This window comes from Rhinoderma darwinii, chromosome 13 (assembly GCF_050947455.1).
Source record: "Rhinoderma darwinii isolate aRhiDar2 chromosome 13, aRhiDar2.hap1, whole genome shotgun sequence".
NCBI lineage: Eukaryota > Metazoa > Chordata > Amphibia > Anura > Rhinodermatidae > Rhinoderma > Rhinoderma darwinii.
The window spans coordinates 66,286,781-66,304,012 of record NC_134699.1 but is presented as its reverse complement, the minus strand read 5'-3'; the positions used below and the strand labels follow the sequence as shown (position 1 = coordinate 66,304,012).

The window sequence follows — 17,232 nt, the reverse complement described above, 5'->3', positions numbered from 1 at the left end:
TATATATAATGGAGGGATCAGGGGGTACAGGATATATATAATGGAGGGATCAGGGGGTACAGGATATATATATAATGGAGGGATCAGGGGGTACAGGATATATATATATAATGGAGGGATCAGGGGGTACATGATATATATAATGGAGGGATCAGGGGGTACAGGATATATATATATAATGGAGGGATCAGGGGGTACATGATATATATAATGGAGGGATCAGGGGGTACAGGATATATATAATGGAGGGATCAGGGGGTACAGGATATATATATAATGGAGGGATCAGGGGGTACAGGATATATATATATATATATATATATATATAATGGAGAGATCAGAGGGTACAGGATATATATAATGGAGCGATCAGGGGGTACAGGATATATATAATGGAGGGATCAGGGGGTACAGGATATATATAATGGAGGGATCAGGGGGTACAGGATATATATATATATATAATGAAGAGATCAGGGGGTAGAGAAGACAGTGTCTTCTCCATATCGGTAATTATTGACATACTCTTCATATGCTTGATAACAATGTTACGGTCATGTTTTGTTACAATGTATCAGTGACTGGTGACGGTGGGGCAGTCCGTCTACTGCGCATGAGTCAAGAGTTCAACGCGCGTTTGTAAACAACGGAAGCCCCTCCCAAGTCCCGCCCATCACGTTCCCTTGACACGCCTACCTTTTCCCTTACCTGGAGGCAAAATTAAGAGTGGGAGAAGGCTCCGCCCAAGCAGTGATGGATGGCTGAATTAGCCAGTGGAAGTCGACTGATCCCATAGCAACTGTCATAGAGGCCAATCAGAGACGTGAGAGGGCGGGGCGAGAGCTGTCAGGCTGAGAGGACTTCTCCACGTCTGGCAGAACGGCTTGTGCTGGAGACTGGGAAGGTTTGTGTTATATGTGTGGTAGCGAATTATATGCGTAGCCGTGCGTGTGATCTCTAGGTGTATCGTAGTATGTGGTATATACAGTGTGTATGAGCTGTAGGTGGAGGTGTGGTGTATACACCGTGCGTATGATCTATAGGTGTGTGGTATATACATAGTGTATTATCTATAGGTGGAGGTGTGTTATATACCATGTGATCTATAGGTGGTGTATTGTATATGCGGTGTGGTATATACAGTGAGATCTATATGTGTGATGTATATAGTGTGTGCTATGGAGGTGTGCAGTACATATGGTGTATATAAGGTGTATAATCTATAGGTATATGGAGTTGTGTGTGTGTGATATCTATACGTGTTTGGTATAAATGGTGTGTGTTCTATCGGTGTATGGAGGCGCGTGCCATATATATATGTGTGTGTGTGTGATCTATAGCTGGGTGGAGGAGTGTGGCATATACGTGTGTGTGAGTGTGTGTGTGTGTGTGTGTGATCTATAGGTGTAGGGAGATGTCGTGTATGTGTGTAATCTATATGTTTATGGTGGTCTTGTATATACAACGTGTGCTGTGGAGGTATGTGGTGCATATGATGGTGTGTGGTATATACGGTTTGTGATCTGTAGGTATGTGGTATATACAGTGTGTACTATGGAGGTACGTGGTACATATGCTGTACTCTATAGGTATGTGGTATATACAGTGTGTACTATGGAGGTATGTGCTACATATGCTGTACTCTATAGGTGTGTGGTATATACAGTGTGTGCTATGGAGGTGTCTGGTACATATGCTGTAATCTATAGGTGTGTGGTATATACAGTGTGTGCTATGGAGGTGTCTGGTTCATATGCTGTACTCTATAGGTGTGTGGTATATACAGTGTGTGCTATGGAGGTGTCTGGTTCATATGCTGTACTCTATAGGTGTGTGGTATATACAGTGTGTGCTATGGAGGTGTCTGGTTCATATGCTGTACTCTATAGGTGTGTGGTATATACAGTGTGTACTATGGAGGTATGTGGCTCATATGCTGTACTCTATAGGTGTGGGGTATGGGGCACATATACTGTACTCTATAGGTGTGTGTTGTATTCAATGGAGCAATTTTATTAATTTTGGCCTAATGCTAAAAATGTGCTTCATTTTCCTGTGACGCGCACGCTGTTTGATAGATTTGGCGCACGTTGGATTACTTTACCTCTTGTACATCACCTATGGGGTGATACACTTTAGACTCTACATATCTACGGTCATATTCTAAGTATACGACCTGATGTAGCGAGTAAGAAGCAAATTAATGTTTTTTTGGCGCGTCACTGGCAAGAATAGAAGCGCAACTACATTGATACGTCTTCCCTAATGTGTGCTCTATAGGTGTGTGGTATATGCAGTGTGTGCTCTATAGGTGTGTGGTATATGCAGTGTGTGCTCTATAGGTGTGTGGTATATGCAGTGTGTGCTCTATAGGTGTGTGGTATATGCAGTGTGTGCTCTATAGGTGTGTGGTATATGCAGTGTTTGTTGTATAAACGGTGTGTGGTATATGCAGTGTGTGCTCTATAGTTGTGTGGTATATACAGTGTGTGCTCTATAGGTGTGTGTGTGTGTGGTATATGCAGTGTATGCTCTATAGGTGTGTGGTATATGCAGTGTGTGTGTGCTCTATAGGTGTGGGGTGTGTTATGGTGTAGTTGGATTGTATATGTTCTCAGCTCTCAGTGCTTATTCTTTTGTGTGTGTTTTTCTGTGTTCCTCTCCTCAGGGTATACTCTGGATTCTGGGTATGTTCCTCCTGGATACTGCATCTCTGTGACCCTATATCTGCCTGATCTCATGATGGGCTGAGGGAGCCCCCCAAACGGTAGTCTCTCAGGAAGGAGAATGACCCACAGAGCAAGTCCGGTCAAAGCCTACGACTTCCTGCTGAAGTTTCTGCTTGTTGGGGACAGTGATGTTGGGAAAGGGGAGATCCTGGCCAGTCTACAGGACGGGGCCACAGAGTCTCCATACGGTTACAACATGGGTGAGTACTTTACTATACAATGTTACCCTTCTATGCTTGTACGTAGGGGGCAGTATTATAGTAGTTATATTATTGTATATAGGGGCAGTATTATAGTAGTTATATTCTTGTATATAGGGGCAGTATTATAGTAGTTATATTCTTGTATATAGGGGGCAGTATTATAATAGTTATATTCTTGTATATAGGGGCAGTATTATAGTAGTTATATTCTTGTATATAGGAGCAGTATTATAGTAGTTATATTCTTGTATATAGGAGGCAGTATTATAGTAGTTATATTCTTGTATATAGGGGCAGTATTATAGTAGTTATATTCTTGTACATCTTTATATGCCCCTATGACTAGCTGAGCTCTGATTGGTTGCTATCTGTAATAATACCATTCTTTTGGGGTTAACCGTTTGACAAATGAATCCTACTAAGTGCGTAAGATCTGCAGATTTTTGGCCACATTTACTAGTAAATGCCCTCGTCTTCTCAGTGGAAACGTTACTCAGCAGACGGGTGTAGGAATCTTGTGACATCATCTGGTTACTCAATGGCGTGTCTACATTGTCACTTTGCTTTTACTACAGTTGAGGGTTTATGGATGGACGGGTTGGATCTCCTCCCAGTTTTGTGGTGTTGGGGGATCAGTGACATCCCTGCAGGCTGCGCGGAGTTATTTTGATGCGTTGCGTTAATCCTCTTTACCTTTAATGCCGCAGTAATACAGGCTTTGCTATAGATACAAATACTTATTATTCTCTCCCAATACTTTAAGTTGCTGACTACTGATATAAAGGGTAGGTTCAGCTTTAAATATCTGGTCACAATTCACTGACAGACAATGAGTCCACACGTCTATCATTCGCTGTATAATACTATGTCAGACAACCTTAAAGGGCTGAATGAACAGTTCTGCAGATTTTTTATTTTGCTTTGTATATCCCTTTCTTCTCATTTTCAAAATCTCTGCTTGCTGTCAGTAAATGTGAATACATCTAGTGGCTGATAACCTGACTCGATCTAGTCCGGCTCGTGTATCTTCTAGGGTCGTTAAAATGTATGTAGCGTAGTCTGGAGTCCAGAAGAAGAGATTTCTGCTGCTTTGTATAGAATTGCCTAGGCTGATACATTATAACAAGTCTTCAGAACGAGACCAGGATTTATGTTTCCATTCACTGACAACAAGCAGAAAATTTGAATATTGTAAGGGACTGAAATGCAAAGTATATTAGATATTTGTAGAAATATTGTGCACCTGCTGCGAGACTCTGACTCTTGGAGTCTTTGGCTGCGATCACGTTCCCACAAGTGATCCCGTCGAGGGCGACACCCTGAGCAGTCAGCGTACAAGGTGTGGTAATACACAGGTTAACCCAATTTCTGCGCAGTCATGTGACGTTCCCACACGTATCGGCCGGACTCCACCTGCAACATGATCCGCGTCTTCAGCGAGTGACCCTATTATGTACATTACGTCAGACACCCTGTCCTATATAGACCAAGAGCTGGGGCCCCTGAATGGCTGAGTGGGTTCAGAGGGGAGGGGCCTATGTGGCAATTATCTGATTTCTAGCCGTCTGAGTTTAGTGGGTGAAATGGCGCCCCCTAGTTAAGGGTTATTTGGTTTGTCTTGATCACCAGTTTCCTATAAATGTTGGATTTTCTGCCATAATGATGCATTAGTATTCTGATAATCCGGTCCAGATGTCCCGGACTATCAGAACAATTCTGTTAATCTGGCATTGGACTATTTTTGATGCGTGCCGGACTATCAGATTGTCAGCCCATAAAATGCCTGATGACAGGACTTTTACATTCTGTATTAATCTTAAACCTCTTGAAGTTTCGTCTGCCGCCGTCTTGGGGTCATTGATCAGGACTGCAGCGTAATCCTATAAAACGGTGGGGGGGGCCCTCCTCCTCCGTCATCATCGTTCCTCAAGGCTTTCTATCACCCTGGGATTACAGGTGCATCATGATTATATCTGACCTACTTCGGCATCGGCCGGGCTCAGGGTGCTGCGTACTCTCTGATACCTGTCTGATCCTGGCCCCGGCCACTGACGCCTTCACCCACAGTCCTGGCTACACGTGAAGGAACCCAATCTTGATTTGTGGTCACAATTACATATACTACATAGTGTAATTCATCCGTCACACATCCGCCGTCATACATCCGCCATCATCCGCCGTCATACATCTGCCATAACACATCACGCATTGTACGTCACATGTAATACATTATACATCCGCCATAAACACACATTGTACATCACGTCATCCATCATACATCCGCCATAAAATCTCACACTTTGTACATCACACGTAATACATCATACATTATACAGCAGACATGCATCCGCCATAACACATCTCGCATCGCACATAATAAATCTTCAATCACACATCAAGCTTAGTGTAACACATCCTACATCCATCATAACACATCACACATATTACATCACAACTAGCACATCAGCCGTCATACATTATATATCCTACATCTGCCATATTATGTAACATCCCACATAACCCCTAAGACAAGCTGCATTGTACAATAACACACACCACATGCCACGTGACACCTCCGCCATATTATACATCAAGCGTCACCCGTAACACGTCCCACATCACAGATCTCTATTAGTCGTCCTTCATAAGAGGAGTGTGGATGACGTTGTTCCTGCTCTTTTCCGGGCACTCTGGCGCTGGTACATATAGTGGTAATGTGGTTGGCATTTGTGGAGACAGTGGCGGACAATTATAGGATATTCTATCAGGGCGCTGTGGCTGTCACTGCTGTGGGGGGCGCCGTGGCTGTCACTGCTGTGGGGGTTGCCGTGGCTGTCACTGCTGTGGGGGGCGCCGTGGCTGTCACTGCCGTGGGGGACTGTAAGGCAACTATAAAAGGGGCATGAAAAATCTTCCATGTGTGTAAGTAGTGTGGGGGTTTTATACCTATATTTGATTTCAGGATGATGGGGGGTTATAGTGGCAGAGCTCATCCTTGACTATAAGACGATAGCGGCATTTATGTGACCCCATTAAGGAGTCGTTACGATAAGGACGTTACTATTACGACTTTGCTCAGCTTTGCGTCCTCCCTATAGAACCTGCTATACTGGTTCCAGCGCGCTGACGTCTCCGGACACGATGATGTCACTCTCCAGTCTCCTCTCTGCAGACTTTAACATGCCGTGACATGCCGTCGCTATCACCGTGGGAATAAACGGGATTGTTCATATTTCATGAGATTTCCCAGCCTGTCAAATTTAAAGGGGTTCTCCAGGATTGTATAATTGTGGGTAAAAGCGCTGAGCGTGTGGATTGTGCGACCTAGAGATGTAGCTTGGGTTATGATTAGGCGTCAAAATGCTAATCTAGGGCAGTGCATATGATTGATTACCTGGCTCACTGCGGGATGGATTAGTTTTGTCTTCTCCTTATAGACACAATATATACATGAATTGGAGGTGTCTGCTCCCCCCTCCTGACATAACATACAGCACTAATACATTATCACCGGCATGATGATGTCACTCCATGCAGAATTGATTAGCCATGTCTGCTCTCTATCACCAAGATACATATGGCACTCCCTGCCGGATTGATTAGCCGTGCCTGCTCCCTATTACAGGGTGATAATTTCACTCCTCGAGGGATCGATTAGCCATGCCTGCTCCCTATTACAGGCTACACACCAGGTGGATAATTGCCCTAATTCTCCCTGTAGGATCCAATAGTCATTCCTGCCCCATCACAAGCTGATAAGGGCACCCCCTGTTTTCTCTCTCTTGCTGGTACTCCCTGCAGCATCGATAAGCCGTGCCTGCTCCCGATCACAAGGATACATATATAGGTTTAATACTGGCAGGTCTGCTCAAACAAAATTATATATAGGGTTTATGACACTCCCTTCAGAATCTATTAGCCGTGTCTGCCTACATGACTCGCGCTACCACTTCATGCAGGATTGATTAGCCATGACTGCTCTTTATTAACAATGCTTGCACCTCTTACAAGATCCATTGGTTATGTCTGACTAATAAATCCTGCAGGGAGTACATGTAAAGCATGCCTCCTGCCTGCAGCTCCCAGTTTGTACCCCCACAAATTTAGTGCCCTCTGTATGTAGTGCCACACGGCCACCCTCCCCCCTCCCAGGTAGTGCCACACGGCCACCCTCCCCCTCCCAGGTAGTGCCACACGGCCACCCTCCCAGGTAGTGCCACATCCACCCCCCTCCCAGGTAGTTCCTCTGGGGTTCCCTCTAGTAGTATAATCCCCAGCCAGAGCATTGCCAACACTCTGGCTGGGGATTCCGCTTCAGGAGAAGCCCCTGACGTCACTGTCCATATATGGACAGTGTTGTCAGGGGCAACCCTTAGAGCCATAGTCCCGGGCAGAGCACTACTAGCCCTCTGCCTGGGACTTTTGCTTTGCTCCTGACGTCACTGTCCTTATATGGATAGTGATGCCGTTACGACGGCAGCGTCGGCACCCGGTGGCCGAGTGGGCCCCCAAGGGTGGTGGGCCCTGGCACTTGCCCGGTCCGCCGCGTGCTAACTCCAGCCCTGGCTCCACAGGACAGCATCTAGACATGAAACTCTATCATATAATGCTCCTCTGTGTTACCCCTAATTATTGAAAATGGAGACCCCCTTTAAATCCAGGGTACCCTTAGTTGTTAATCATTATACAGACTCTGAAGACCAGGCTGGGAGTACGTAAATACCATCCCCCCCCCCCCCCCTCACCACACCGATTTTGTTTATATGTCCACTTGACTCCCATGATCCTCCAGGCTTGGTGTAATGATTAGGACCTGTCAGTCCCGAGCATGCCCCTGACTCATCCTGCTCTCGGCACCTTTTCTGGTTTTTCCTGTCCTTTTTTTATTACTCCATCTGTGTCTGTTCCCGCTAATATCTTGATCTTAATGCACATGAATGTTTCTTGGGTTATACGATAATTGTAGGTCTCCGGTGCCGAACGCCAAATCCAATGTCTCCTATTAAAACAAGTTAGCCGAAGAAATGTTTGAGTGACTGTGACGTTCGGGGGGTGTTGGACAATCGCCTTGGCACCGTTAATAATCACCGTTCTGCTTGACACTCTGCTTTTCTAGGAACTGATGATATGGAATTTTAGAATTTGTGGGGTTAACTCATTAGGGGACATGAAATACTTGGCCTAGGACTACCAGGTATTGATATTCTATATTCGTGTATTTTATTATATTGGATGCATTATATAGTTCTGCAACTTTTTTTATAAAACTTTTTTAATTCACCTTTTCAAGATCTCTACTTGCTGTCAGTGCATGGAAGCCACCTTTGCTTCCAGAGGAGAAAACTGTATAGACCTAATACTTTGCACAGCAGGGGGTTTGTTGCATGATGCCCAGTCTAGACCAGACTGGACTCCAGGCAGATATATTTTCCTGCACTGATACATTGTACCAAACTAGCATGTATCAGCATCCCCTGACAGCCAAAGGCTTTATTATTCCAGCCAGACAGTGTCTGGGCATGCTGGGAAATGTAGTTTTACAACACCAGGAGTTCTGATGGTTGTTGAGCCCTGGTATAGACCATCCTCTGTGAGGTAAACAACCTGTATTTGAAACTGATACATTGTAACAAACAGTCAAGACAGGAGAGAGATTTGTGCAGCTGCTGATAGTCTAGTCTGGATACATTGTAACAAAGCTTCAGTCATGAATAGTGTTAGGTCTGTACAGGTTTTCAGCCTCTGAATGTAAACTGGAACGGTCACTTTCACTTGACGGCAAACAGAGATCTTGAAAATGGTGAGGCATTAATACACAAAAATGAGAACTTTGCAGAAATTTTCATTATACAATAATTAAGCTTCATTTACGTAAAACCGGAATGTGAGGCCGGTCGGGGTCCGTGTCTGTCTTACTGAGACCGCTTCATGTACATATAGTTGACGGCAGGAACGTGGAAATGCGAAACGGAAGGAGCGAGAGAGAATCCACGAGTAAACAGGAAACCGGAAATGAGTAATTAATGAGAAGGAAACGGGATGATCCAAGTGATACTTGTATTATAAATATGTCCGGCCCTTTAAATCCTACGTTGTTGCGTCTTATAGAAGTTCTGCCTTGTATAAGAAGGTGCTATACAGTGACGCGAGGCCGATGCTGCCGCCTTCTGTATGCAGCACAGGCAGCGCCTACATTTTATTATTAAAGGGCAACGCGTCGTAAGCAGCCATCTTGGTTTATAAAGGGTTAACTCATTGGAAATAGGTTGTCGATGGGAAGGAACGTAATGGATTCCTAATACATTCATAGGATCGACCTTCGGAGCCAGTAAGAGCCCGTTTGGAAGTCAGGTAGCCAATGTGCGAGATTCTACTGGAACCCAACTTATTGTAAGTTTTCATTGACTGGCCCCTCAAGAAATCAACCTGGCTCCCCGGAGTGGTCTGCGGGGGCTCCCCGGAGTGGTCTGCGGGGGCTCCCCGGAGTGGTCTGCGGGGGCTCCCCGGAGTGGTCTGCGGGGGCTCCCCGGAGTGGTCTGCGGGGGCTCCCCGGAGTGGTCTGCGGGGGCTCCCCGGAGTGGTCTGCGGGGGCTCCCCGGAGTGGTCAGCCGTGTGTCCAACCTTTTATTATAGATATTGGGTCAGCACATGATGGGGTCCTCCATTGTCTAAGGAGCTACTAGCGCCCATCTTTTTGGATTGTTTTCTACTGAATTATATGAAAGGTCCTTTTTTTTTTTTTTTAGGCTTATTGACTACCAGACCCCTAAACAGGGCTGGGCAAATTCCATGAGCCTGGTAGCCAATGTGCTAAGAGATTTGCTAGAATCTACCTTCTTAAAGGAGTACTTATTGTCGCCCACTCCAAAAATCAACCTGGCTCCTGGAGTGGTCTACGTGGCTCCTAAAGAAGTCATGTGTCAAACCCTGATCATAGATATTGGGTCAGCGCACAATGGTGACCTCCATTGTCTCAGGAGCTGCTCGCTCTCAACTGTTAGGCTTCAATGGAAAAAAAATCCAATGAAAGGTCCATCCTTGTTCTATGTCCGCCCTATGCCTAGCCTCATGCTGAGGTACCATTTCTAGGTCTTAGATCTCATCTCCTATCTTTGCCTTTATGTTGGCAGAGAGCGACATCTTTGGGCACAAGACTTAAGTTGGCTGTAGACCTTACAATTTAGTTGACATTTCCATTGACTGTAGATTTGAGCGATCTGATCTTTAGTCAACAACTTACCGTTATTGGCCACTGAAGTCGGGCAACAGCTCCATACATAGGAGCGCCCCAGAAATGCCCATGTTCTCAACTGGTCATTAATCCTTAGCCAACATCCCAAGAACAACCCAACCCCCCCCCCCCCCCCCCCCCAAAAAATCCAACCTGTCGGATTCCATTCTTCTGTTTGTTTCGTGGGAATAGTTGGGTACTGATGACTTTTTCTGTTGTCTGTGGGCAACTTCAGTGAGACAACCCTAAATTTCCAATGACTAAGTTTGGGCAGGGCCTACACCATAATATGGACACTTGGTGGCCAATTATTGCATTGATATAGCAACAGTTTATGCCCCATAAGAGACCTTTTGAATCGTTTTGGTGGAAACCCAAAAATAATTTTCTCCCCCGGGAGAATCCCTACAACTCTTGTTTTTCTGCTTTCCTGGGAAGCCCTAACCAATGGAAACTTGGTTGAGAAGTCCTCAGTACGTCTCAGCAGTCGATGTGGAGAACCACACATGTCCGCATTTCTGGGTGATGGCTACCAGACCTGTAGTTGTAGACTATACCCGGCTTTTAGTATAATCCTCCTCGTTGCTTGGTTTTGGGCGTGGTTCTGTATCGTCTGGCCTGAAATGTCTGTGGCTGGAGAATTTTCTCTTCATCCTTCCACTAATGTAAACTTTTCATAGCGGACTGATCTTGTGTACGCAGGGTGGGTTGACTTTTTCTCTATATTGTGGTAGTAGTAACTGCTCTGTGGTTGGCACATAATTGCCACCTTCTTTCTGTTGAGTCGATAAAACTAAACCAAAAGCTCTCTCTGGATTCTGGAGATGTCTTCAGAACCCCTAAGGTCCCGGATTATTGAGAATTCTGGATCATTGGACATTCATAACAAACTTCCCGGGGCTACAGGATGGGTCCATGACAAGTATCCTTTTTGGTGCGGGCGTTGAGGCAACAACACTGATCACGTTGTCGTGCCCGCGCTCGGGCCATGGAAGATGCTGCCGTGCCCACGCTCGGGCCATGGAAGATGCTGCCGTGCCCACGCTCGGGCCATGGAAGATGCTGCCGTGCCCACGCTCGGGCCATGGAAGATGCTGCCGTGCCCGCGCTCGGGCCATGGAAGATGCTGCCGTGCCCGCGCTCGGTCCATTCCATGGAAGATGCTGTTGTGCCCGCGCTCGGTCCGTGTTAGATGCTGCCGTGCACACGCTCGGTCCATTCCATGGAAGATGCTGCCGTGCCCGCGCTCGGGCCATGGAAGATGCTGCCATGCCCGCGCTCGGTCCATTCCATGGAAGATGCTGTCGTGCCCGCGCTCGGTCCGTGGAAGATGCTGTCGTGCCCGCGCTCGGTCCGTGGAAGATGCTGTCGTGCCCGCGCTCGGGCCGTGGAAGATGCTGTCGTGCCCGCTCTCGGGCCGTGGAAGATGCTGTCGTGCCCGCTCTCGGGCCGTGGAAGATGCTGTCGTGCCCGCTCTCGGGCCGTGGAAGATGCTGTCGTGCCCGCTCTCGGGCCGTGGAAGATGCTGTCGTGCCCGCTCTCGGGCCGTGGAAGATGCTGTCGTGCCCGCTCTCGGGCCGTGGAAGATGCTGTCGTGCCCGCTCTCGGGCCGTGGAAGATGCTGTCGTGCCCGCGCTCGGGCCGTGGAAGATGCTGTCGTGCCCGCGCTCGGGCCATGGAAGATGCTGACGTGCCCGCGCTCGGGCCGTGGAAGATGCTGACGCGCTCGGGCCGTGGAAGATGCTGACGCGCTCGGGCCGTGGAAGATGCTGTCGTGCCCGCGCTCGGGCCGTGGAAGATGCTGTCGTGCCCGCGCTCGGGCCGTGGAAGATGCTGTCGTGCCCGCGCTCGGGCCATGGAAGATGTTGACATATATTCTTGGAATTTTACCATCTTCTACTCCAGCAGTTGTGTGTGTGCGCTGAAAGCAATTAATTACATGAACAAGAAGGGAATGCTGGGAGATTTCAGTTCAGAACGATCAATACAGCTTTGGATGTGACTGGAGAACAAGACCTAACGTTACTCCAGATCAGTACAGGACACGTGAAGCAAGTTGCTGAAGATTTGGTGCAGAGAAGATTAATATGACCATATGAATTCCAACAACTAGAATCCAGAACCTATATACACAGTGATTGACCTCCAGATCCATGCGTTAACCCTTGATGGAGAGATTCTTGGAGTAATGTGTCGTGTCTGGCGGCTCTTCACCTCCTGAGCCCTCGGCCCGGGCAAATGCCTTTGGACATCCGAGCTGCGTATTACATCATCCAGATCTTGACTATCCTCTCTGTTTACTCTTCACTATCCGTATCGGCACACGGTTCTCGCTCCGTGATTGGTGTAAGATTTCTAGAACGTGACTGGACGCACAGAACAGTCGTCCGTCCGTCCGTCCCGTCCCCCCCCCCCCCCCCATTACCCGATTGAACATACAGCCTGCACCTCGTCAACGTTTTGGATCAGTTCCCCTTTAAGATGCTTCAGCTGCCAAGAAAGTCATTTCTGAAATTGCACGTTCCGTACCGCTCGCCCACCTACCGCTGCTCCTTCCACATTGGCACAAAAAGAGATTTCTGAAGAGCGAGAGAGCTCACACGGAATAATTAGATGGTCTTCGCCACTACGGAGCTGTCACTCGGCTTCCAGCACCCACCGCCAAACCATATTCCACTGTCTTATTAATGCCACCCTATATAGGGGGGACTTAAAGGGCCAGCGCTGATCGTCATTTTAAAGGATATTTATTAAAAGAGGCGCTCAGCCATGAAGGTGGTGCAAAAACTTTCCAAACACCACTTCCCCATGATTTTTTTTTTTTTTTTACCATTGTGCAGTAATTTGCCCGCAGAGCTCACCATCGTGTACCCTTCCATTGTTTGTGTTCTCCCCTATATTTCTATAGCTTTGTCAGGGCAATAAAGGACCCTCTAAAAAAAAAAAAAGAGGGGACGGTAGCCCCCGACCGAACCACCGCTGATTCTGGAGGCCGGAGTGTTTTTGGCGTTCCACGTTCCTGGACTGATATAATATTTCTTTATTTAGAGAGCTGGTGGGTGAATGTAAACCGTTTATGCTGGTCCGGGGTGGGCACTACACATAAGGGATTCTGCGTGTCTGATTGAAGAGCACAGGCTTCTCTTAGAGGAAGGGGGAAACCCCAAAAATGTCCTGTCCTGTTAACAATTTTTAGTACAGGAAAATTCCAATAATCCGGCATGCTCTGGATTGCGGAGGTGCTTCAGTATTCTGAGAAATTGCTATACTGATCTGTTGGTGAAGCCCAGTCCCGGATTATCAATTTCCTGCCGTTTAGACCTAGTGTTGTGGATTAGCAGGACCTCCGGACGATTGGGTGCCAGATTAATGGAATTTTACTGTATTTTAGGGAAACACTGTTCACTACTTGGGGGTACGTAATAAGAAAGCAATAGTAGTAGCCTGTGGGTGTGGCTTAACTAGCCCCACCCCTTTGCATGTATCCACCAATGAGCATGCCTACAACCTTAGCACAAATTTCTCTCTGGTTCAGATTGTTACAATGTATCGGTTTGGAGTCCAGGCTGTTCAGCTCAGAGGATTGCTAGATTGGATACAATGTAACAGACCCTCAGCTGTGAGACACATTTGGCGTGTACCAGTTTTTTGCAGCCTCAGTATGTGAACATTGAAGCAAGCAGAGGACTTGAAAATGGAAGAGAATTGAAACACAAAGTATATTGAAAAGTTGCAGCAAAGTAAAGATTGCTCCTGAATATTTTTTTAATGCGGTCCCTTTAAGGAACGTAACAGGCCAACGCCGTCCCAGGATGCACTTGTGTGGTGTTATTTACATGGAAATAGTTCCCTAAGATAGAACTTGGTCCAGCGCCAAGACGGATAAAGCGAATTCCAGGTAGGGCGGAGGAAACGCACTCAGTGTAGCCCTGTGGCCAGGGGGCGAGCGGCCAGCGCGGCTACTGATCTCATGTCCTGCTATTTATAGGGGTGTAATCCACACTGACCAGTGTGACAGCATCTATTACTTGTGGGGGTGCACTGTGTCATTGTATGCTCAGAGGAGGGGGGTTACATACCCTGCGTGCCGAGCCTGAGAACACCCCCAAATGTTTCTGTACTACAACCAGCGCTTCTTAAATTTATTTTTCTTCTGGGATCCAGGCACCGCGAGTGTCTCCATGCATTTGGACCCTACAATTGTGGACAATCCTAACCACTGTTCCCCAGGAATGCTGGAACGGCCGGTCGCCCCCCTCCCCCTGTAGGCGTGCTGGAACGGCCGGTCGCCCCCCTCCCCTCTGTAGGCGCGCTGGAACGGCCGGTCGCCCCCCTCCCCTCTGTAGGCGCGCTGGAACGGCCGGTCGCCCCCCTCCCCTCTGTAGGCGCGCTGGAACGGCCGGTCGCTCTGTAGGCGCGCTGGAACGGCCGGTCGCCCCCCTCCCCTCTGTAGGCGCGCTGGAACGGCCGGTCGCCCCCCTCCCTCTGTAGGCGCGCTGGAACGGCCGGTCGCCCCCCTCCCCTCTGTAGGCGCGCTGGAACGGCCGGTCGCCCCCCTCCCCTCTGTAGGCGCGCTGGAACGGCCGGTCGCCCCCCTCCCCTCTGTAGGCGCGCTGGAACGGCCGGTCGCCCCCCTCCCCTCTGTAGGCGCGCTGGAACGGCCGGTCGCCCCCCTCCCCTCTGTAGGCGCGCTGGAACGGCCGGTCGCCCCCCTCCCCTCTGTAGGCGCGCTGGAACGGCCGGTCGCCCCCCTCCCCTCTGTAGGCGCGCTGGAACGGCCGGTCGCCCCCCTCCATCTCTAGGCACGCTGGAAACTGTGGACCCCAAGACCAAGGTGTCCAAAGTATCCTTTGTACAGGAATTTGTGCAACCCAAATGTCAGGTGGGCTCATATATGTGCGCCAAATTTAGTCTCGATCAGGAGTAGGGCTCCAAGTGCTGGAACCTGGGCACTTGCCTGTGGTCTAGAACGTGGGTTCCCCCTGAGAGCCCGTGTTAGTGTGCGACCTATGTCATTACATACCGGTAGACTAGAAGTAGTGAAGCAGAGTGTCCCATACATCAGTCCTATAGGGAGAAAATGACTTATATTGTGACGGGATTAACCCTTCACCCACTTTTCTGCATCACAATTTGCCTCCGATCGTTCGATTGATGTCCCATTTCCCAAGATTTTATTCAATCTCTTGTAATGTAGGCATGACGCAGAGCTGAGGAGGTGGCAGCTAATTTCAGCCGAAGTGAGAGCACCGAGCGTAGAGTGCAGGTTCTAGAATATCACAAAATGTAGCCAGATAAGGCCGGTAAACTGCATTCACTTTCTTCATTCCCATTATTTTTTTGGTCTGCATAATGTTTAAATCTATTGGATTTAATATAATGCTGATATTACATGCTACTCCAGTCGCATCCAAAGCTGCAGTCCTACTCCAGTCACATTCAATGAGTTCTGGTTACCACTTAGGGGTTTCTTCTGTCAGATTCTAACATCCCATAATGCACTGAGCTTTTCTTCAGTTCATTATGGGAGATGTACTGTACATTTTTGGTATAAACCGTACATCTCCCACAATGCACTACGGCAGAGTAATATGCTATGGGTGACAACCCATGAGGGGGCTATAAGAAGATAAATTTAAGGTGGAATTCTCCTCCAAGAGCAAATAGACATCAAGTAGAATTCTGAAAGCAGCTTTGGATGTGATTGGAGTAGAAGATAAGTACAGAATACTGTAAATTTGAAATGCACTTCGCAATGACACTGCATAGAATAGGCCATTAAGGGGAATTTCTGGGCTACTGAGGCACGAGGCACTTTCTCTTGATCTAGAGTCCTGTTTTTTTCTGCTTTTACTCGTTTTGTTGGCACGTTGCAGGCGTAATAGTTTGCAGCTGCTTCCAATATTCCATGGTTGCTGGGACAATTATCCACTTTGCACTTGGACGGGGGCTCGATCCCTGGAGAACGCACTGAGATCACGTTGTACGGATGTTGAAAACCAAGTTTATTCGAGACCCTTGTGAAAGATCTGCTCGTTCAGTCCTCTAGTGGGATCAATACTGGAGATTGTTTGCTGCAAAATGTTCTGTTCTTCCCATAGACTCTCAATGCAGACTGTAGAAATATAGACTTTAATGAATTGGTGCCATCTGGTGGTCAGATTGTCGAGAAGAACTAGAATGAGTAAATTTAACTCAGGCACAAGGGCTACATTTCTTACAACATTGATGGGCCCTAAATGGCCACCCCACCAACTTGCCGAAGCCTTTATGTGGGCAGATCCCCCCCCCCTCCCCAACTGGATTCCCCAAGTTGGCGCGGACAAGCAGTGGATGTAAAGCATACAGTATTAAGGTGACTAACATTACATATACTTTGCTTTACTTCTTTTATACTGCTCATGTTTTGTTCTCTAATCGCATACAGAGCTGCATTCGAAATTCCAAACTGCCCTCTGCAGACAGATCGGAGACCTAGCAGCTCAACTCTAAGGCCTTGTTCACACAGTGCAGATTTGGCAAGTATTCAGGCCAAACCAGGAAAGGAACAGAAGCAATATATAATGGAGGACCTTTTTATAGGTCTGCTCTTCAGGATCCAATTCTGGTTTTGGCATAAAAAAAATGCATGCAAAATCTGCATCAAATCTGCACTGTGTGAACAAAGCCTGTCACCTAATATTCCACAATGCACTGCTTTCTGGTCAAAGGAAATTAGCTGATTTGATAAGTCTGCTCTGGTTGTGACTGAAGTATGTCGTGGGGGGGGGGGGGGCATCTTACAGCATATATAGAGAGAATTAATTTACAAAATAATTGTACTGGGCATTCTACTTCAGAGCTGCACTCACTATTCTGCTGGTGGAGTCACTGTGTGCATACATTACTTATCCTGTACTGATCCTGGGTTACATCCTGTATTATACTCCAGAGCTGCACTCACTATTCTGCTGGTGGAGTCACTGTGTACATACATTACATTACTTATCCTGTACTGATCCTGAGTTGCATCCTGTATTATACTCCAGAGCTGCACTCACTATTCTGCTGGAAGAGTCACTGTGTACAT

At 47.5% G+C, this 17,232-nt stretch overlaps 1 protein-coding gene across 1 annotated transcript in view; it reads left to right on the top strand.

Moving 5' to 3' along the window:
• The first annotated feature begins 799 nt into the window (after nucleotides 1-799).
• RAB40B (RAB40B, member RAS oncogene family) overlaps nucleotides 800-17,232 on the top strand; it is a 32,724-nt gene continuing 16,291 nt past the window's right edge. The window contains exons 1-2 of the mRNA XM_075846120.1: nucleotides 800-904; nucleotides 2,669-2,929. Coding sequence (XP_075702235.1) covers nucleotides 2,788-2,929 — 142 coding nt within the window. The 5' untranslated portion in view covers nucleotides 800-904; nucleotides 2,669-2,787. The remainder of the gene's footprint in view (nucleotides 905-2,668; nucleotides 2,930-17,232) is intronic.